At 35.8% G+C, this 23,655-nt stretch overlaps 2 protein-coding genes across 9 annotated transcripts in view; both read left to right on the top strand.

The window, feature by feature from the left end:
- The window catches only part of LOC101899976 (calsenilin), a 389,863-nt gene extending 383,094 nt beyond the window's left edge, over nt 1-6,769 (top strand). For all 8 annotated transcript variants that reach the window (XM_059120854.1, XM_059120853.1, XM_059120855.1 and 5 more), the window contains one exon: nt 6,632-6,769. In XM_059120854.1, the coding sequence (XP_058976837.1) occupies nt 6,632-6,742 (111 nt within the window). In that variant the 3' untranslated portion in view covers nt 6,743-6,769. The remainder of the gene's footprint in view (nt 1-6,631) is intronic.
- Nucleotides 6,767-8,422, top strand: LOC131801834 (probable serine/threonine-protein kinase mkcB). The gene has a single exon (XM_059120813.1). The coding sequence runs from the start codon at nt 6,767-6,769 to the stop codon at nt 8,420-8,422; it is 1,656 nt and encodes a 551-aa protein (XP_058976796.1).
- Nucleotides 8,423-23,655: the final 15,233 nt, after the last annotated feature.

Genomic DNA, 23,655 nt, shown 5'->3' with positions numbered 1-23,655 from the left:
AGTATGTTTAGTACAATTTGGTAATGGGTAAAAGGATAGTGGTTCAAATCTGAAATTTGGCATTAGGGTCACTGTTAGTGAATAGGATTGGGAATTAATGGTTGTTTTGGAAATGTGCACATAAAGTACTAAAAAGTACTATGTTTGGCCTTGGATGAAGTGATAGAGCTAAAATTCGGAAATTTGATATTTAGATTATTGATGGTATCTGTGCTAAAAGCTTGGCGGTGCTTTTGGAAATGTGTACTGTAATTGAACAAAAAGTACTAAATAGTACTAAATTTGGTATTGGGTGAAGAAATAGGGCTGGAATCCATAAATTTGATATTGAAGTCTCTGTTGGTATCTGGAAGGTGGTTTTGGAAATGTGTACTATAATTGTACGAAAAGTACTAAATTTGCTCTTGGGTGAAGGAATATAGCTAGAACCTGAAATTTGGTACAGATGTCACTTCTGGTATCTCAGGTTACGATAAGGACTTGGTTTCGGCGTTTGTAAGAAATGTACTGCATGGTACTATATTTGGTATTGGGGGAAGGGATAGAGAAAAAAATTCAGAAATTCAATATTCCGATTTCTGATGGTATCTGTTTTTGAGATTTGGCGGTGGTGTGGAAAAACGTTCAATGATTGTGCGAAAGAACTAAATTGTACTGAATTTAGTATCCGGTTGGGATTAGGGATAGCGCTGAATCGCCAAGTTTGATTTTGTGGTCTTTGATGGTATCTGAAATTGATACATTGAGGCGGTTTGGAAATATTTACTATAATTGTACGAAAAGTACTAAATGGTACAACATTTGGTATTGCCTGAAGGAATAGGGCTAAGATCCTGAAATTTTATAAAGATGTCACTATTGATGTCTTTGGTTAAGATATGGTTTTGGAAATTTGTACTATAATTGTTCGAAAGTACTTAGTTAAACTAAATTGGGTATTGGGTTAATGTATCTGTCTTCGTATCTGGAATAGAGATATAGAGTTGGCTTTGGAAATGTGTACTACAATTGTACGAAATGGTACTAAATTGGGTATTGGATGAAGGGATAGGGCTGGAATCCTTGAATTTCATATTGAGATCTCTGTTGGTATCTGGAATTGAGATATTGACGTGGGTTTTGAGAGGGAAACTACTAAATGGTACTAAATTTGTTATTGGGTATATTATGATTATACGAAAAGTACTGCATTTGGTATTGGGTGAATGGATAGAGATGAAATTCGGAAATTTAATATTTAGATTATTGATGGTATTTGTGTGAGTATGAGATTTGGCGGTGGTTAGGAAATGCTTCCTATATTTGTATGAACAGTACTAAATTTGGTATTAACTGAAATGATAGGGCTGGAATCATCAAATTTTGTATTGAGGTCTCTATTGGTATCTGGAATTGAGAGATGGAAATGGTTTGGGAAATGTGTACAAATGCCACAAATGGGTGTTGGGATAGATATGGAATTTGAGTCAAGAAAATACCAGTGTTGATATCTGTAGTTGAGATTTGGAGGTGGTTTTGGAAATGCGGCATTTGTACGTGTTGGAGATGCGGCAAATGAATGTTGGTATAGAGTTGGAATTCCGAAATTTGGTACCGAGGTCACTGTTGGTGTCTAGGGTGGAAAGAGGAAGGTGGATTTCGACATGCGTGGTACAACGGTACGAAAAGTGTCGTAATATGTTTGGTATTGGGTCGAAGGATAGAGCTAAAATTCTGAAATTTGTTATGGAGGCAATGTTAGTACATAGTTTTGAGAAAAGGAGATAGACTTCGGAATGCTTACTAAATGGTGAAAGTACTAAATGGTGCTAAGTTTGCCGTTGAGTGAATGGATAGAACTTGAATCCTGAAATTTGATACTGAGGTCAATGTTGGTACCGAACTGATGCATCTAAAAAGTTTGGAAATTTTGTCCAAGAATTAATGAACAAATTTTTGGTGGAACGAATCCATAAATTTTAAGGTGGACTTTTTGCTGAAAAGTGGCTGTCACTTGCTAGTTACTGATAAGAACTATAAAAGGTTCCAAAATAGTTGTAAACCTTTTTCCGTAGGATAAAAACAGGGCTCAAAAAAATATCTCAAAAAGTACCTTCAGAATATATGGAACTTCTAGGCCAAAATAATTTTAGAGTTTGCTCAGAAAATTCGAAAATATCCCTAAGCGAGAGCGTAAACTTCACGGAAAGAAAGTGCAAAGAACCTTTAGACTTATAATTCTTCCAGAGCCCTAACAATATTGATAATCTAGACATCCGGGCTCTTATGGAGATCATTGTGTCGAAAGTGGAAAAACAGTCGTAATATTTACATTCATAGACAAAAAGAGCCAATCACCAAAATTATGAAAATGTTTCAGAATCATTTTCCTCCCAGACCGTAATCTTATTAGATGCTTTTAAACTAGTGGCAAATAAATTTTATACCCTCCAGCATACTATAAGGGTATATTTACTTTGTCATTCACCATGTAACTCTCGTAATAATTACGTTATTCCCTACAAAATAAGATTTACGTGGATTTGTCGATGTCGTTCTTCCTGTCGATCAATGTGTCTATCTGTAAGAATATTTGTTGAAATCTCTCTAAGTTTGGAAGGATTTGAGATAAAAGTTTATGATTATGTGTACTTAACAACAGGCAGGTCAAGTTCGTAAATAGGTCATGTCGGTCCACGTTTTCGTATAGCCATAATATAACGATACTTTCCGATATACGGTATTATGACGATTAAAGCCACATTTTCTAACCGAATGGTTAAGAGATCAGTATTAGAGTTAGTAATTAGTTTTACCTTCTATGGTAGAACATTGTCAATACCGGTCCATGTTTTCCCACATATAACCTTGAAGTTCCGGTGTATTTCGCTGCCTAGCCAGTCTTCAAATTGTCCTTCCTCACTTTGCCATTTCATTGAACCATTGCGTATTGTTCAAAAATACCTTCTTCTTCTCCAACACATTATCGTCAATAATCTATCGCTGAAAACTGGCACAATTTTAAACGACAACCCAAAACTTATGGTTACATCTGCAAACTTTTGTCTAAAAAAAATAAATATCAAAGTCATTCTACCTTGAAAATCATTTACTAAACTGTCAACGTCATTGTTTGTAGAAGTTTAAATGTCACAGAGCAGCAGTGAGAAACGCCTTTTTATTTTGTTTTGTTCGAAAACAAAAAGGAAACCTGCCAAAGACATTTGTTTCCAACTACTTATTGATGGGTTTTAATAAATTGCAAATGGTAAAGTTTAAACAAGGAAACGTAAAAATCCATTTTGAAGTCACATTGTTTGTACGTGATCTAAATGGAAATTTGATGTTGATTATATAAAACCATAAAGGAGAGGTTTTTGTGAAATTTTCTTATATTGATTATTAATTTAATTTGGAAGAGGCCAGAAATTCAATCCACATACGGGGCTGCTTATTATGAAGGCAATAATTGTAAGATTCGGTCGTTATATGGGAGGTTATTCTACGATTTACAATTCTGATTTTTAATGTGCGGTTCTGTTTCAATTTAAAACACAAAAAAATTAAGAACTACGTTTAAGTTTTTTTATTATGCATGAAAACTTAAATGATGACGAAATCAGTTGTCTTCCCTAAAATTTGAGACCTTTAAAAGCACAGAACTGAAGTCCATTCAATTGATAAATACAGTTATGTCCTTCAAAACCAAAAAATGACAGGATACTGCAATATTGAGACAAGAAAACCAATAGTGATCTCAATATCAAATTTGAGAACTTTTAGCTCTATCCCTTCACCCAATACTAAAATTAGTAACATTCGGTACTATTCTTAGGGTTTTAGATCCATACCTTAATGCTAGACACCAACAGTTTATAAGTTTTAGCTCTATCCCATTACCCAATACAAAATTTAGTACATTTTGTACAAATATAGAACACATTTTCAAATCTACCTCCAAATCTTAAACTCATATACCAACAGCACTATCTGTTCACCCAATGCAAAGTTTTTCCAAAAAAAGGGTGGGATAAAAAAACTGCAATAAAGTCAAAACCCATAATTTTTACATTTTTTTATACCCTACACCACATAGTGGTAGGGGTATTATGTCTTTGTGCATTTGTTTGTAACAGGCAAAAGGAAACGAGATAGACCCATAGTTCCTTTTGATGATATGCATAGAATCACTTTCTGAGTTGATTTATGCATGTCAGTCCGTCTGTCCGTCCGTCCTTCTGCCCATGTATTCTTGTGAACAAAATGCAGGTTGCATTTATTAACCGATTGAGATGAAATTTTTCAAACAATATTTATTTGGCCCAAGGACGAACCCTATTGAAATTGGAGATAATCGGTAAAAAAATAGATATAGGTCCGATATATATCTTCGTCCGATTTGCATTTTATTGTGCACCAAACGTGTAATAACTGCCCGAATAGTATGGAATTTTGCACATACAACCAAATTATGCCTGAAAATAAGTATGCCAAATTTAATCGAAATCGTTTCAGATATAGCTATAGCTCCCATATATATTGCTCATCCGATTTGTTATTTTTGTCCTCCGCAGCAGTAATATGCATTCTGTAACAACAATATTTGGGGAAACATATAAAATACAGCTCAGAAATACCTTTGCTAAATTTTATATAGATCGGTTCAGATTTGGATATTGCTCCCATATATAACTTCGTCCGATTTACCTTTTATTGCACACCAAACGTTTAATATTTGCCCAAATGGGATGGGAATTCGGCACATGCGAGCGAATTGAGTATGCCAAATTTGGTGAAGATCGGTTCAGTTATAGCTATAGCTCCCATATATATTGTTCATCCGATTGGTTGTATTTGTTACCCACAGCCATAATATGAACTCCGTAACAACGATATTCAGGTAAATACATCAAATACAGCTCAGAAATATCTTTGCCAAATTTTGTCGAGATCGGTTCAGACTTGGATATAGCTCCCATATATATACTTATCTGCTTTCAAATTAATTTTGCACCAAATGGGCAATACAAGTCCGAATTTAAAAGATACAAATGCTTCGGCATATTTAGTCCTTTGAACTTTAAATTACAATTATAATCAAAGCGTGTATGATTAAAATCTCCAATAATATCTTTTAATTGTTATGTGGAGCTCTACTAACTTAGCAAAGTGGTGGAGGTCATCATAAAGTCGGCCCGCCCCTTTGGTCGCCTTTGGCACGAATTATGGCCTTCAAACGGCCAATGAAACCGTCACACGATGCCCGAATGTTGCTCTGTGGCATTTTGGCCCATTCCCGGCGAAGCACTTGCTTGAGGTGATCGACACTTTGGTATTTTATAGTGCCAACCTTGCTTTCCAAAATACTCCAGACACAATTGTCCAACGGATTAGTATCCGGAGATTTTTGTGGCCATTTTGCGCTGGAAATTAAGCGAGGAACCTCATTTTGTGGCGCGTGCTGGATGCGATGGGCTGAGTCCTGTTGGAATGTCCAAGGCCGGCGACCAAAATGTTAGGGTGGCCATGGCTTTAATACAGCCTCCAGCATATTTTCGCGATAATATTCGCGCATTTATTTTGATGCCACTGTCGATTAATACGAGCAGCCATCGGCTGTTATGGCGGCTCACAACATCACCATGGCCGGCGCATGAGTTCTGGTGGCCAACCGAAGGTGCACATTTTCAGCTGGCTTTACTACAGCCTCCAGCATATTTTCGCGATAATATTCGGCATTTATTTTGATGCCACTGTCGATTAATACGAGCAGCCATCGGCTGTTATGGCGGCTCACAACATCACCATGGCCGGCGCTTGAGTTCTGGTGGCCAACCGAAGGTGCACATTTTCAGCTGACCTCTTTGGCAAGTAAACACGATCATTTTGTTGGTTTACAAACTGTTGGACAACGAATGTTTTCTCTTCGGAGTAAATCAAATTCGGCAGTTCACCAGGCCAAGCGAAGCAACTTTTCAGCTCTTTTGAGTCTATTTTCTTTCCGTTGCGGTGTAAGTTCTTGCACATTTTGGAATTCCAATGGCTTTACTCCGAGCTCATTTTTCTATATTTGCCGAATGGAATATTGCGATATGTTCAGTTCACGAGTCAATTTTCGGCCACTGCGACGCGGGTTTCGATCAAGTCGTTTCTTTAATTTTCGAAACATTTCTGCTGATGTTGCTGTTTTCTTTCGTCCACTTCCTAGACGTCGGGCTACGCTACCACTATCACGATAACGAGCGATGGTACAAGACACAAAAGATTTATTCATATTTAAATGCTGGAGTGCTCTAACGATAGTCACTTGTGATTTTTCGGCAAAATATAAAGAAATCACACGATCACGCTTGAATTCCATCACGAATAACTTTTTTTCTGGAAAATTCTCACCAAAATGCTTTGGACGCTTGTAAAGAATATAATGAGCTGTCACTGGAATAATTTGAACAGCTGTCGGACGAGTTGCTTAGAAATGACAGCAGTTTGAAGTTGGTTGCAGTTTTTTTCATTTCACCCTGTACATTTGAGACTCACATATTCTCATGTGAGAAGTTCCACTGTATTGTGAACAATGTTACCAAAAAACCCCAAAAGTTTTCCAAAACTAATTTTGTTTTTTATTTTCTTTTCTCTCTCTTTTTCCCCGCAGAAAATGGACATAAATCGTGATGGTGTGGTGACACTGGAAGAATTTCTGGAAGCTTGCCACAATGACGAAGCCATCTCGAGATCAATGTCAGTCTTTGATTCTGCATTCTGACCATATCCGCCCAACGAATATGAAATGAAAAAGTCCACATCCACAACTAAAACCAAAACAGCCAAGAAGACCAAAACAATTGTAGATAATCGACGTAAGGGAGGAGGAGGCGGAGGAGCACGTTATGAGGAGAGAAAACATAAACAAATGAAAGCTTTGAAAGAACAACGAAAATATCAGAAATACAAGGAAGGACGGGGAAAGGCAAGCGAAGGGAGCGAAATGTTAACCATTACAACGGGACAAAGTCAGGAAAAACTAAATGACGGCGGCAACGCCTACATCGAGGGCTATTACGAGGAAGACGATGATGAAGAAGATGCAGAAGATAACAACACCAGCCTGGTTCCTGATGAGGTCAGCAGTGAAAGTGATTTAAGTGAGTCAGAGCATTCATTTTGTCGCCATTGTCTAAGACCCCAATCTGATTTGCAATTAAGATATTTGAGACCCCGGCAGCGGAGTAAGCTGAGAAATGCCCAGCAGGCCAAGCGGGAGCGTAGCAAATCACGTGGAGGAAATGGTGGTGGTGGAGGAGGCAGCGGCGGCGGCGGTGGGGGAAGTAGGGGTAATGGAGGTGGTGGTGGGGGCCGCAGTGGTGGTGGTGGTGACCATTCGAGAACCCGCAAAAAACGCTCAAAGAGTCGTGCCAAACGTGCCCGCAACAGCAAGCATTATGCCAGTGGTACTGGCAACAACACCGGCTGCAACAACAGAAAAGAGCAACAACGACAACAACAGCAACAACAACATAAACTGCCATTAATACGGGATCTTAATGCGGCCAACGAACAGGCCATACGTTTCCGTTGTCCTCAAGTGGGACCACAAGTGGGACGTGATCGACAAATGCCACCATTGCTGCACTTCCATCATCCCCAGCATGTGCAGCAACAACTAACAGCATATCAAGTGCAGTACACACTAACCACCCAGCCGCATATGACCGAAGCCAAACTACAACAACAAGCGTATGCAGCCAACTGCAAACACTACAGTCCCACATCGCAACATACCACACTGACCATGGAAAGTGAACTGAGGCATCACCAACACCACTACCACCACCAGCAGCAACAGCCATCACCTCAGTCCCCCCACCATGTGTCCGATAATCAAAAATCATCAAATCAAGTTCCACAACAAACGACAGACTTAACCAAAGATGTTGTTGTTGTTCTTCCAAGCTCCGAAGGAGCTGTCACCGAGGCGAATGCTGCCACCGCATCAGCAAAAAACTGTTGCTCAACTCAGCCAACAAATCCCAACTGTCAACAGTCAGTGTCAGCCGTAGTTCCTGGTTCATGTCGATGTCATGCGACAACAACAGCAACAACAATAATAACAGCGGGTGCAACAAATCAGCCAACGACCATTAGACCAACACTACCACAACTGCCATTAGCCAGCACAGAAACCGTTATTGCTCCGCAGGGTGCTACTCCTAACAATAACAATGTCGGCCACATGGCCAGTTCCGCCAATGCAGCAGCCATCGCCACAGCCACCACCACCACCATGACCACCAATAATATCAACAATCCGACTGTGGATGAAACAACTATCCACACGGCGACTTTGGAGCCGGGACATGCAACAGCGGCCACCACCCCGGAATCGCCGTCATTGGTCAAAGTGAGCACTTGGTATACGGTTGCTAAGCAAGGTGTCTCTTGCTAATATTTTCCTTTAAATTGTTCGCCAATTTTCATATCACAAACATGTCAGTAACAACAACAGCAGCACGAACATAGTTGAGTTGTCCCCACTTTATGCCCCCCATGTATCGAGCTAAACTTAAACTAAACAATTTCCCGCCCCCCAAACAATGTTTCCAACATCTCCCTAGACGTAAAAGAATACTCTGAGCTAAGTCAACACAAAGCAACACACACTCACACACACCCCGAACACACACACACACTCTCTCGCACCCACATGAAATGCCAAAAACGAAAGGGTTATCACAAGAGAGTAGTAGTATACATATAAACATTTCTATTTAGTTGAATAAGTCATCGGGAATTTATTTATAATAAAAAAAATTAAATGTTTATTTCTTAAATTATTTTAATTTAATTAAATAATTTAAATATTTTTATTTTAAGTTTGTTTTATATAAATATCTACTACATTAAATAAAATTTAATTCGATATGAAAATATTAATGTTTTTATTTTAAATTGTTTTCGAGAGAAGTGAGAAAATGTGTATGTATGTTAGTTGTGGTAGGTTTGTAAAAGATGTAGAGTAGACTAAGAGAAACCCATGAACTATATCTGCACCCAAATCCTAGACATTCAAGGAAAGGGGAATTAGGATCAGGAAGATTATTGTTGACCAAATTATAATTTCATCTGTGAATTGCAGGCCTTGTTGCGCCAAAGGAAAGGAACAAGTTCCTTATCTAGTTCCGGGGACTCCGATCGTTTGTAGGAAACCTCTGCGTATGAGTGATAAATTTCATAAAATATATGAAATTTAGGAAATCACTCATACTTTTAGGAATTGGTGTACTGAACTATTAACAAGATTGGCACAATCTATTTGTGTCCCTAATCCTTATCGCTTAGCTGAGGCAAAATTCTAAAACGATTTAAAAATTCCAGTCTGTCTAACCATGGTAGTTATTTCAACTTTTGAAAGGATCAACTGGTAAAGCTAAAATTCTTACCTATTTGTCCACGTTTTCGCATAACCACAAAAGAAAGGTATCTTCCGATATTCGGTACTTTAAAATTGATTATTTGAATTGAATTTTAAAATGATCAATTACATTGGACTCACGTTGGGCGCCACTAGTCATATGCATTTACTTCTAGGTTCTGTGACCAGAACATAAAAAAATTGTTTTCAGTGGGGCGTGTTAATGCATACATTTTAAAAGTCAAATTATGCAGGTCAAACTTCAACAAAATCGATTGAAATAAGTTAAAAAGCTATTGTCCGTTTATTAAAATATGTTTTTATTTGTTTTATTATTTTTCAAACAGTTGACCCTTTGTGGGGGAGGTTTAGAAGGAGCGGGTCAATTTTGTCTCTTTCGTATCTGTCGTAAGTCTGATAAATATATTGCAACATGCTAGATTTAAACTATAAAGGGTTGCCCATATTCGACGGACCCGATGACTCTTTGGACGCATTCAAATCGACGAGGCTTGTCCGCAGGCATCATTCTTTGCGTCAATTGAATTTTGTACGGGAACAAATGCAAATCAATGCGAATAATCCGTTGTAAAGTGGACCGAGCCATGCCCAACTGCTGAGAACGGCGTTTTTGGGATGTTCTTGGGGACCTCTCAACACTAGCTCGTACGGCAGCGACATTCTCGGCCGATCGCCTTGGTCGACTTTTATATGGCCTCTTCGGATTAGAAAGAGCCTTACCAGTCGAAAATTTTTCGTATAAACGCTTAATGGTGTTCTTAGAAGGCGCACTTCTCACATTTTTTAATGTTTTAAAAGAACGTTGAGTTTTCAAAATTGACTTCTTCTGTTGAATGTAAATTTCAACTATTTCAGAGCGCTCGCGTGGCGTGTATTGGTTCATGGTAAAAATCTGCTTGGACTGACGCTTCAAACGCGGTATGTCATTAAGCGATGTGACATCTCTGTCAAAAGTTATGGCGTTGCCAGATGTGTCCGTCGAATATGGGCAACCCTGTACCAAATACTTCCTTCACTTAATATGAAATATACGATAATTTTTGGAAAATATTGAAATGTGCGTGAGGTACCTGTTATAATGAACCGAAATATTCCATCTTTACATTAATTCTAGTTTGTTAAGTTTGAAAAGAATAGGATGTTCATTTAGCATTTTAGGATCGTCAAAATCTTGACCCGCTGTGGAGGAGGTCCTAGAGGAAGTGATCCGATATATTCCACGTTTATACATGATCTAGAATTGTTATAAATATTCGGATCCGCAAAATTTAAAAAAATGGGCATTTAAAATATTGAGGTAACAGAAGGGCTTTGCGGATATCTATCTTTTTCTCATCAAATCTTGACTAAGGAAGTAATAATAGGGTTGGGTGAAGTTTCAAAAGAATCAGTTGCTTATTTCGCTATGGCCGTTGTAGGTATTCAAAATTGTGACAGTTTGTGGGGAAGGTACTAAAAGGACTACATATTGTACATAGATCTTCTGTTGATATAAATGTTGGAATGTGTTGATTTTGAAAAGAATCAGACACTTACTTCTCATTTTATAAGAGTAATAACTATTAAAAATGATGACCCATTGCGGGGAATGTATTTGATCGATTGGGCCGATATTGTAACAGAAAGAGTGGACCGATATAACCAATCTCCGAACTCTATCTAAGTTTGATAATAGTATTACGAGGTACCAAGTTTGGAGCAATTCATCCGTGCGCAACGGCCGGTCAAACATACAGACGGACGAACACCCCTAGATCAACTCCAAATGTCCTGAGACGTAGTTGGTCCAAGGAAACCTTAGGTCTAAAACCATTATTTCGGTAGGGCTCATGTCTATACGAAAGAGCACGCTTCAATAGACACATTAGAAGTATTTATTAGGGAAAGAAGTCCCAAATTTTCAGAAAGAGTACGTGAACATTGGACTAAGCGGATGGACAATTTGAGGGCAGTCGCGATCAACATTTGCATGAAATAACCTTCAAACATCTTATTACATCGAACGATTTTATTAAAAAAATCCCTATAGCTCTAAAAAAATCATCCTTTATAAGATTACAGAATTCCACGAGTAGATGGGAGAAAAATTTCCACTCTATTCAAAAAAAAAAAAAAAAAAAAAATTAATGCAATACCAAAAAAGGCGCGTTGATTGTGTAGTATAAGCTTTAAGGTATATGCGGTTTCAGATTTTTTGAAAAAAAAAGTTCGTTTTTCATAATCCACAGGTGTCTTTGTATTTGGATGGTTTATAAAACATTTTTCAAGAAAAATGGTTGAAACTTAGTATTTCAAGTTTTAATATTAAAATTTTACACCAAAATTAGCCTAATCTAAACTTATACTAAGCTAGAAGATGGGTTAATATCAGTTCTTCTTTCCGATTTAAAGCGAAATCTTCCTAAGAAACTTTCTAAAGTCTGATGTTTCAAATTCGTAATGAGAGCCAACTCCTCCTCTGCCACGAGTTCGTCTAGCCCGATTAATAATACAGGTACAATGTAGATATTTTGAGAGATCTCGAGCATATTGGTTTAAGCATTGTTCGCATGGAAAAATTACCATGTAAAATAATGTGGATTATATATATACTGGGGGAAAATTACGTACCCATTGTTAAAATGCCACATTTTTCACTGCGGATTTCACCGGAATAGTTGCAGGAATATTGCTTACTTATACGTCTGATTTCGAGCATGTTTGGACATAATTTTTGGTCACATGTGTACTGCTTTTAACTTTTATCTGTTATCTTAAAACATTGATCATTATTATTGGTGCATTTTCATTTACTTGTGAATACTGGACTTGCTACCGAAAATTAATACAGCAAAGTTCAGAAAACACCCTATGCTCTCATAACTGCACTTCAAAACCATAAAATATAATTTGGTCCGGTGATTTTCAATGCATTTTCAATGAATCAGGTTCAAATAATATGATTAAATCAAGAATTGAGCCACATATAATCTCTTCCAACAAATACAGCAATCCCATAGAAGTAGACCTTAAGGACCGTACATTTTGGCAACCAAAAAGAAAACACAACACACACTCGTCCAAATGGCACACACTCCCCCTTTGGCTAACCAAAACATGTATTTTTGGGGAAGACAGTTTCAAAAAGGCAGCAATTTGATATATCGAGGAAATTTTAATAACCCATCTGACAACGGAATAACAGTGTCCTAGAATCCTCAGTTCAATTCGCATCATTATTTTATAAGAACTTTTTTCACGTTTCCAAAGTCAAGCATTTTGTGGATACACAATTTTTAAATTTCACTAATTGTTAATCTAAGGCAAAATTGTGATCTTGTATTTTAGTCCTGTTTGGAAATCTCGTAATATCACATTGCACTTCGTTTAAATGATATTTTGTAAATAATAAATAGATTCATTAAAATCTGGTTCCCAAGTATAAAATGTCCATTTGAATATTTTGAATTTTTATTATGCCAATATTAACAAATTTATTTTTAATTTTTTTTTTTAATTTTCTCATATTTCGAAGTTGGCATGATAACCCTTTACACACACCATTCATTTGCAAACAACTATATCTATGCACCAAGTTCGCCACCAACCTATGTTTGTGATGCAGCCACGGTATACACGATATTTTTAAAAACTTTAGTTTCTATATTTTTGCAAATGTGTTTCCACAGTTACACGCTTTAAGGATATATTACATACACACATGTACTACACACACACACTCACACTCAAATACATACAAGTCTCCTTTGAAACTTGTGTGTGTGTATGTATGTATGTATGTCAGTGCTACATCAAATTGAGTGCATCATGCGTTTGGCCTTGTTTGTCTCGTGACACGAATATCCCTCAACAAACTGAACTGAACTAAGTTTTCAAAACAAAAAAAAAACGCGTCGTGTTATTTTTTTCATAAAACACAAACAAACGCTGTTACATACATACGCTAATACGTTTTGCTCATAATTTTAATTGAACAACGATCGTCGTCACAAAGCATCAAAGACTTTTTTGTCGTTTTCAACAAAATTTCCATCAAATATGAAAATTTATTCATATGGCATGTGCCGGCATCAAAACGGAAATTGATATCGGTTAAGAGGCTTTTGGAATTTATTATTGAATTGCCTATTAATGGTTGTTTTTGTGTGTGTGCTTGTGCCTGCCAGCCTGCCTGCATGATATTAATTAATCGAGCTAAAATTGAACAAGCACCAACCGCATCAACATCGATATGCTCAATAAAAATGCAATATTGGGAATATTTAAATTTATTATCGTATTCAAATAGTTTAATCGAATTGCAATTGATATGCATATGAGATTGAATTTATGCTGAAATGTTGGAGATTATACATATGAATTTTAATGGCAGCCTAAAAGTAGACTACACTTTTTGGAAGAAAAAGGAAAAAAAATATGAAATTTTTTCGAATATTCTTTCTGTATTTCTATGCACTAAAGGAGGGCTTCACAGTTTATTGGAGAAGGCCTCATGGTCTTGATAGACAAAAGACTTAGTCGTATACAATTAAAGAAGACCTTGTAGTCTTCTATAGTAGAAGACCTTGTGGTCCTCTATAGTATAAGTCCTGGTGGTCTCCAATGGTAAAGACCTTGTCCTCACCTATGGTAGAAGACTTTTGTGGTCTTATATAGTAGAAGACCTTGTGGTCTTTTGTAGTACAACACCTCGTGGTCTTCTATGGTTAAAGACCTTGTGGTCTTCAAAAGTATATGACCTTGTGGATATCTAAAGTAGAAGACAATGGCAGAAGACCCTGTGCTGATCTTGTGGTCTTCTATAGCAAAATACCTTGTGGTCTTCTATGGTTGAAGAACATGTGGTCTTCTGTGAATGAAGAGCGTGTGGTCTTCCAAAGTAGACCTTGTGGACTTCTAAATTAGAAGACCTCCTGGTCTTCTATGGTAGAAGATGTCCAGGAATTTTATGATAGAAGAACTTGTGATCCTCTACAGTAGAAGACCTCATTGTCTTCTATAGAGGAAGACCTAGTCGTCTTCTATAGCAGAAGAAGACCTCATGGTATTTTATTGATGAAGACCTTCTGGTCTTCTACAGGAGAAGACCTCCTGTTCTTCTAAAGAGAATAACTTCCAGGTCTTCCATAGAAGAAGATCTCCAGGTCTTCCATAGAAGAAGATCTAATGGTCTTCTGTGGAAGAAAACCTCCTGGTCTTCTACAGAACAAGACCACCTGGTCTTCTATTGAAGAAGATCTCCAGGTCTTCTATTGAAAAAGACCTCTGGGTCTTCTATTGAAGAAGACCTCAAGGTCTTCTATTGAAGAAGACCTCCAGGTCTTCTATTGAAGAAGACCTCCGGGTCTTCTATTGAAGAAGACCTCCGGGTCTTCTATTGAAGAAGACCTCCTGGTCTTCTATTGAAAAAAATTTCCTGGTCTTCTATAGAAGAAAACCCCCGGGTCTTCTATGGAAGAAGACCTCCGGGTCTTCTATAGAAGAAGACATCCGGGTCTTCTATAGAAGAAGAAAGAAGGAAGAATAGAAGGAAACCTCCTGGTCTTCTATTAAAGAGGATCTCCTGATCCTCTATTAAAGAAGACCTCCTGATCTTCTATTAAAGAAGACCTCCTGGTCTTCTATTAAAGAAGACCTCCTCGTCTTCTATTAAAGAAGACCTTCTGGTCTTCTATAGAATAAAATCTTCTGGTCTTCTATAGAATAAGAAGACCTTCTGGTTTTCTATAGAATAAGAATAAGATCTTCTGGTCTTCTATAGGATAAGAAGACCTTCTGGTTTTCTATAGAATAAGAAGACCTTCTTGTCTTCTATAGAATAAGAAGACCTTCTGGTCTTCTATAGAAGCAGAATACCTTCTGGTCTTCTTTAGAAGAAAAAGACCTTCTGGTCTTTTATAGAAAAAGAAGACCTTCTGGTCTTCTATAGAAGAAGAAAACCTTCTGGTTTTCTATAGAAGAAGAATACTTTCCAGTCTACTACAGAAGAAAAAGAAGACCTTCTGGTCTTTTATAGAAAAAGAAGACATTCAGATCTTCTATTAAAGAAGACATCCAGGACTTCTATTAAAGAAGACTTCCTGGTCTTCTACTAAAGAAGACCTCAAGGTCTTCTACTGAAGAGGACCTCAAGGTCTTCTATTGAAGAAGACCTCAAGGTCTTCTACTGAAGAAGACCTCAAGGTCTTCTATTGAAGAAGAGCTTTTGTTCTTCTATTGAAGAAGACCTCCTGGTCTTCTATTAAAGAAGACCTCCGGGTCTTCTATAGAAGAAGACCTCATGGTCTTCTATAGAAGAAGATTTCAAGGTCTTCTATAGAAGAAGACCTCATAGTATTCTATAAAAGAAGACCCTGTGGTGTTCGATCAGTGAAAACTTTGTGGTCGTCTCGTATTCTCTATCGGAGAAGATTCAGATAATTAATATAGAACTCTGTCAACATAGAAGTCTGAAATAAAAGAAAACCTCGAGATCTGTGAAAAATTACCTCCAAGAATTTTAAAACGGCTCCTAGTTTTCCCAAAATATCCCGTTATGTTCTTCAACATTTGGCACAAAGTTTAGATAGACATGATTTTTAAATTTCTTCTACCAAATCTCTACAAATTAAAAATGGTATTTTCAATTTTAGAAAGGGTCAGAAACGACCTTGTTGTGCAGGAAGCTCACAATACATAAAGCCCTTACAACAAAATTGGCCAGTGCACATTTTGTGCACTTCTCTGCTTTGTTGTTTTGTATTCATTACTGGCCTCCTCATCGTTATTAACGCCATCACCATCTTCAGCGTCACCCCACTTCGCACTTTGGCCACTTGGTGTTTATGCTCGCCCTTTGTAATGCACTGTGTGCTTATTTTCTCTTCTTTTGCAAAGTGTCTTTTTATTTCGTTAATTAGTTTTAGTTTTATATTTTATTTGCTTTTCTTTTCTAGTGATTTTCAGTTCGGTCTCCATTTCTCTGGCAATTGACCTAATTTAGTTTCCAGGCCATCTTCGCAAAAAGTAAATTAAAAACAAAATAAAAAACAGAAAACAAGAATACGATATAAAACACCAAGTATTACTTCATGGTCCATAGTTGATTAATGTGAAAAATTTATTCAAATAATTCATTCCCGCTTAAAGCCTTTGCCACAGCAAAAGAAAAGAAAATGTAGAAAAGAAAAGAGTGCAGGAAAAAGCCACACCAATGCAGCAAAGACAACGAGTTGTAAATGGAACGCATAAAGAGGCATTGAATTGAAATTAAATAAAATGTGGAGAGGAAGTATTGCAAGTATTTAACAATGTATATATTTAAGAATGGAGAAACAACAAATAGTATGCGGTTTAAGAAAAGGCTTACAATGAATCGAAAAATATGTTGGGTGTAGGAATGTTGTTGGTAACAAAACCGCATTTGTAAGAGGAATTGCATCGATGCTGAATGCAAATTGAAAATGAAAATGTTTCCTTTGGTAAAACCATTCTCAAGGAGATTTTCGATAAACAAAATAAGTTGAATCTCAAATATTGACTAATTTGATAATTTCTGCAATACCAAAGTAACCAAAAATCCACCTCTGTTGATGTATAGGGGTAGAGGTCAGACATGAAAAAAAAAACAGTAAAGAAAGTCCTAATGTCGGACAGAGCGGACTTTATAATACCCTACACCCCTTTGCATATTTAGTAGAGCTTCGATTTTGATTTCTATCGAAATTTCCGATTTCTACTAAATTTGCCAAGACATTTGCGCATTTTAAATTCCGGCATGTATTACACATTTGGCGCACAATTAACCTGAATTCGCATAAAGGTATATATGGGTGCTATATCCAAATCTGAAGCGAGCTCGCTAAAATTTGGCAAAGGTATTTATGAGCTATATCGTTGTTACGGAGTGCTTATTACGGCGGGACAAAAATAACAAGTCAAATATGTGGGAGCTATACCTATATCTGAACCGATTTTCACCAAATTTGACATACTTGATTCTAGGCTTCATTTGGTGCCAAATTCCATTTCATTTGGGCTAATATTACACGTTTGGTGTACAATCAAAGGCAAATCGGACGAAGATATATATGGGAGCTATATCCAAATCTGCGAAATTCCATACTATGTGGGCTGACATTACACGTTTGGTGCACAATAAAAAACAAATCAGACGAAGATATATATGGGAGCTATACCGATTATTTTCAATGTCATTAGGGTTAGTCCTTGGGTCAAACAAATGACTTGTGCATCTAGATGGGGCAATAAATGCGACCTGTACTTTGTTTACAAATATACATGGACAGACGGCCGGATATGCATAAATCGCTCAGTATGTGATTTTATGCAGATCATCAAAGGAACAGTGGAGTTGAGTTGCAGCAAGCTGAGAGAACCTGAACTAAGAGACATTTTTTACCACCCTATGACGGTGATGGCAATCGGGTTATCTCCATCTGTTGTTTGGTGTTCGGGTTGATAATGTGATTAGAAAAAAAAAAACGGTTTCTGAGGTCGACTCGATGAGAATCGTGTCAGAAGTGTTCTGCGCTGGCTGGCAGCTGGGGTGTGTGCCTCGTCTTTGCACTATTCAGGTTGTGTCGGGTCAATCAGGTGGCAGTCAGCTTGACAGTCGTCGGGTGTATGACTCATCTCTGTGGTATTCGGGTTGCTTTAGGAAAAGAGCTCGGTTAGTGGGAGTTGGCTATAAGCTTGAGAAGATTGAGAGGGCTGTTGGCGTTGGGAAATATCTCCTACTCCATTTTCACCTACGAATATGCTGACACTAAATGATGATGGCTCAGCCACAAGTAATCGGATGGAATGACAAATCATTTGGATTAATATTGACGCCATCACGAGTAATTGTCCAGCTACATCTAACATCTGAAAACAATTTGTATGAATATGAAGAGAATTTTTGAGATTCTGATATTTTGAAAATCACCTATTTTGTAGCTGATGTGAAAATGTTCTAAAATTTCAGGAAATTATACTGTGCAACACAAAAAAATAATAATACCCGGATATATGCAGATGAATATGAAAGTAGATCTAAAACAAAAGAAAGGTATATCGGTGTTTTGAAACTTTTGAAAATATAAGGGTTAACATTCCTTGGAATCCGTTCCCATCGAAAATTAAAAATCGTCAAGCTAGTCCCCAAAGAGGTCTTTCAGGTCCTTTTTCAAAATATAGGTACGGGATAGTCGCAAGACAAAATATTCCACAAAATTTATTTATAATAAGTTTCCACTATAGGTCTTAAAAGTTCGTGCATATTCTCAAGTAACACATAACTTAAGAAGGATAACTTCAAAGACAAAGTTATTCTTCACCAAATTTCACTGTATGTCACTAAAGAAAAGACATTTCTGTTTTGTAATCACGCTAATGGGTCGCAATTATGGCCCGATCCTCACGAAATGGAAAATGGAGGTGGGGTTGGGGTCAGAATAGAAGCCTATTGTTTTTGGAGATGATAGCAAAATATTTAGGGGTGGAAAATGTCCTTATTTTCCTGTTGCTCTACAGGCCTCAATTATAAACCGACGCGAAAATCTTCACTAATCCGCGAATACTTTTTAACTCGACCAAATCACAAATACTTTAGATTTTCACTTCTGACCATTACAGTGATGCTGATAGCCAAAATATCGGATATATAGCAAAATAGGTACAATATTCATGTATGTAAAAGAAATAAATCTTAGTTATTCCGCTTAAAGTCCAGAGCCGCTGAACTGATTTTCACAATTCTCATCAATTTGGAGTGATCTCTTGCCCATTATCATCCGATCTTTACGAAATTGTGTATGGGGTAGGGTTAGGATCAGTATTAAAGCCTATTCTTTTTGAAGATGCACATTTAGGGGTTCAAATGGACCAAAAACTTAAAATTTTTCTGATTTTGCTGTCGCTTTACAGGTCACAATTGAAAAACAATCAACACGGGATTTTGCATGAGGAGAGAATTAAGGTCAGGGAAAAAAGTCTAGCATTTGAATGTAAAACTTTCGATTGAAATTGTTTTGAATACCTATCAACACGATGAAGTATATAAATATTGGACAAATGCCCCTGGTGCAAAGCCTTAAGGTAACATTTGGATAGGGCTCTAGGACATTATTTCAAAAAAAGAAATACTTAAAAATTGATTTTTCCTATGGGGGGCTTCCAACATATTGTAGTGTTATAGGGTATAACATGGTCGACGCCGCACAGCTATAGCCGTCGCTTACTTTTGTCTTTATATATCATTTTTTTTTTTTTTTTGATCAATTATTCCTCGCACTTTTTCATTCTTAGTTAAAATCTCCCATAATACTTCAGGTTTCAGGTTTTGGGGAGAGGATTCTAAAACCAATTTCAATGTGAGTCTCTGAACAAAATAAATTGATATACTTTATATGTACCATTGATTTTGGTTTATAAACACCTATTTTATTTTCGACAGTTTTAGAACTTTTTCCGAATTCGTGTAGAAAATTCTATAAAGATAAAACCTCAAAAAAGTTTCGAGTTCTTAGGCCACTTTAACACTTTAAAGTACTTTATATAGCCTTGACCATATACACAGGGACCCCAATAATTTGTGAAATATTCCGCAGCATTTAACATAGAGTTTTTAAAATTTATATAAAGATTTGGGTTACTACAAGAATCACTGTTAAAAAATAGGACATTTCGGTCCCCTTTTTCGTAGGACTAATATAAAAGTAAATCTCTGTTTGGAAATTTTTATACGTTTTAGTCATATTTTAATGCCTTCCACCTTGAAAAGGAGGGTATTTAAAATTTGTCATTCTGTTTGTAACATCCTAGATCCCTAGAGATATGTCGATATTTTTCACACATTTGACTAAAAATTGATATTTATAGGTAATAATGGGTTCTAGCTCCGTGTATATCAATGTATATACACGTTTTGGTACAGCTTAAATAAAAGCCGATTTTTTGCGGTCAGATCTGTAGATTTTGTGCTTGAAAGTATAGGAGTATCCTCAACTATTGAATACCCGTGATTAAAGTTTTTGTGGAGGGTCTTTCAAAATTTTTCAAATATTTTTTCTTAAATAGGTTAATTTATTTTCCCCCTTTGTACTTCAAGTCTCAATTAAAATGTTTAATCCTTGCCAAACTGTTTTGAAGAAAATGGTATGCTTCTGAATCGAATTTGCTTTTTCAAAATTTATGGCGACAAAAACAATCGTTGTTCAATTACCAAAAAAACTGACATCAAATTTTCTTTGTTTTATTTGCTCGAAGAAGAAAATAAAATATGTGTTCATTGCTAAATTGTGTATTCAATTAGCCAACGCCATCGAGAGAATCAATAATTGAATTTATTTATTATTTCCAATTTTTTTTTGTCATTTCAAAACAAAAAAAAAAAAAAAAAGACAACAAAACAAAAAAAAAACCTAACAAATCATATGATTTCCATATTAGCAAAGAGAACAAAGAACAGAGCTTTAATTATTATTTTTTAATAAACAAATATCAAAAACAACTACAACTGAACAACAACAAAAAAAAAACAAGAAAACAAACAGAAAATACAAACAAAATTAAAATGAATTTTATCAATGTTTATCCAAAACCAGATCAAACAGAATAAAAACAACAATGAATGGTAAATTAAAAACAATTAGTTATAGAAAATTGTATTTATTTTTATTGTTATTTATATATATAAATAAAATAAATAAAACAACAATTGAAAATAATGGCAAAAAGCAACAGCAACAACAATAACATGTGAGCAGACAAAATCGCATCACATAAAAAAAATACAACTGAAACTAAATTCAATATTGAAATTAAAATTAAAAAAAAAACTAAATTGAGAGGTAAATCTTATGAAAATTAATAATACAAAACTAACTAAAACAAAAAAGAGAAGACAAAAAATAAACCTTTTAAATCGAATGTTATAAAATGTCATTGTTATAGCCCTAAACAACAAAATCAAACTCTATATCTATACTAAATGTTTCCACCCTCTCTATCAAAACAAAAACCAAAAAAAAACTCTAAAAATTGAAAATAACAAAAACAATTTGAATGGAAATATCCCAAACTGTGTTTAAAATTCAAAATCTAGTGAAATTTGTTAGAAGAAGTATTGATGACTTGATACTACATACATATACACATAGATATATATTTTAAAAAAGAAACTCTGTCTACAGACACATAGCTTTAACTATATTCTAATGTATTTGTTGATTGAATTTAATTAGAAAACAAAACCGAACGGATTATAAATCAATGGAAACAAATTTATATTTTTAAAATTTTTAAAATTTATATTTTTTCTTTCTTCTCGGCGTAGGGTTATGAGTTTTGTTACGAGAGCCACTTTCTAAAAATCTTATTTTTTTTTTTTTTTTGAAATATTGAAAAAAGGAATCGATTGGCGTAGCTAGCCTTCTTCCTAAACTGTGGATTTTCTTTTAGTCATAAATTTGAGTTATTTTCCTTGCAAATTATTTTTTGCCAAAAAAAAAAATATTAAATAAATTTTGGATGAATTCCGCAGTTATAAGCACTCAAATGGTATCTGAAATAGCGGATGTATTTCCTCTGGCATAATATTGATGATGTTCAAAAACATTCCCAAAACACTCAGTTGAACCTCTGTCTAATTTATACCCCTTCCAAGGATGGGAGCTACTTTCGAGTTACTTTCGGGCTACTTGTTACGAGAGCTACTTTCTAAAAATCCAATATTTTTGTTGAAATATTGAAAAAAAAAGGAATCGAATGGCAGTGGCGTAGCGAGACTTGTTCCTTAACTGGGGATCTTATTTTAGAGTTATTTTATCTGCGAACTTTTTTTTGACAAAAAAAATTATTACATAAATTTTGAATGAAATCCGCAGTTATAAGCATTTTGATATGATATTTGAAATAGCGGATGTATATTCTCTGGCATAATATTGATGATGTTCAAAAATATTCCCAAAGCACTCAGTTGAACCTCTGTCTAATTTATCCCCCTTCAAAGACATCTATCTACGCCAAGGTCTAAAAACACTATTTTTCCTTCAGCCATGAAAATGAGCCATGTAGAACTCAAAAAAGTTAAAATGAAAAAGTTGCTGAAAAACAAGTGCATTTAAATCTATACAGGGTGAGATTAAAAATCTGCAACAAAGTCAAACGCCATAATTTTTTTTTTTTTTTTGTGAAATTTGATAAAATGAAAGCAAACAAGTAAAAAAGCTGTAAGTTCGGCCGGGCCGAACTTTGAATACCCTCCACAATTTAGAACGAATCTGGCAATTTTCAAAAAAAAAAAAAAAAAACCTTTAACATTTTTGTTAAAATTTTAAAAATACAGAATGTAGACGTTATATTAGAGTCTATACGACGACGTGGACCCGCATAGGCAACTTTTGTCATAAGCTATTACAATATTCTAACGCTAAATTTGAAAAAAAAAACATTTATAATGTAGGTAAAATCATCAAAATACCGAATATTGGGAGGTACCATGAGGGTTATACCAAAACGTGAACCCGCACAAAAATTGTTTTCATAGGCTGTAGTATCCATTACAAACTTCAAATACCAAAATTTAAAACAATTCCGTTAAATAATGTAGCTAAAATCATCAATATACCGAATATAGGGGGTACAGTTATATGGTAACTATTCGAAGACCTGGACCTGCATAGACAATTTTCTGTCACAGACTGTAGTTCCCATTACGAACTCTAAATACGTAATTTGAAACAATTCCGTTAAATAATGTCACTAAAATCATCAAAATACCGAAAATCGGGAGGTACCGTTATATGGGGACTATATGAAAACGTGGACTTACATGATCCATTTACGAACTTAACTTGCCTACTGGTAAAATAAACATGTGTGCAAAATTTTAGCCTTCTATCTCGATTCGTTTGAAAGATAGCCTGATTACACAGACAGGCGGACAGACAGACAGACGTTCAGATAGATAGACGGACAGACAGACAAACGGACATCGCTAAATCGATTTAGAATTTTACGTTGATTAAGAATATATATACTTTGTTGGGTCTGACATGACTATTTCGAGGAATTACAAACGGAATGACAAAGTTAATCTACCCTCCATAGTTATGGTGGAGGGTATAAAAACAGCCAAAATGTCAAACGCCATAATTTTTAAATTTTTTTGAAATCTGACTAAATGAAATCAGAAAAATGTCGGAAATAGCATCGAATTTTAGAATAAGTTTAGATTTTTTCGAATTGGTCACCTTTGGCAC

Source organism: Musca domestica, unplaced genomic scaffold, assembly GCF_030504385.1.
Source record: "Musca domestica strain aabys unplaced genomic scaffold, Musca_domestica.polishedcontigs.V.1.1 18, whole genome shotgun sequence".
Taxonomy (NCBI): domain Eukaryota; kingdom Metazoa; phylum Arthropoda; class Insecta; order Diptera; family Muscidae; genus Musca; species Musca domestica.
This window is presented reverse-complemented; position numbering and strand designations above follow the sequence as displayed.

Coding starts and splice junctions, on each gene's coding strand:
- LOC131801834 (XM_059120813.1), top strand. CDS start 6,767: ATGAAAAAGTCCACATCCACAACTAAAACCAAAACAGCCAAGAAGACC.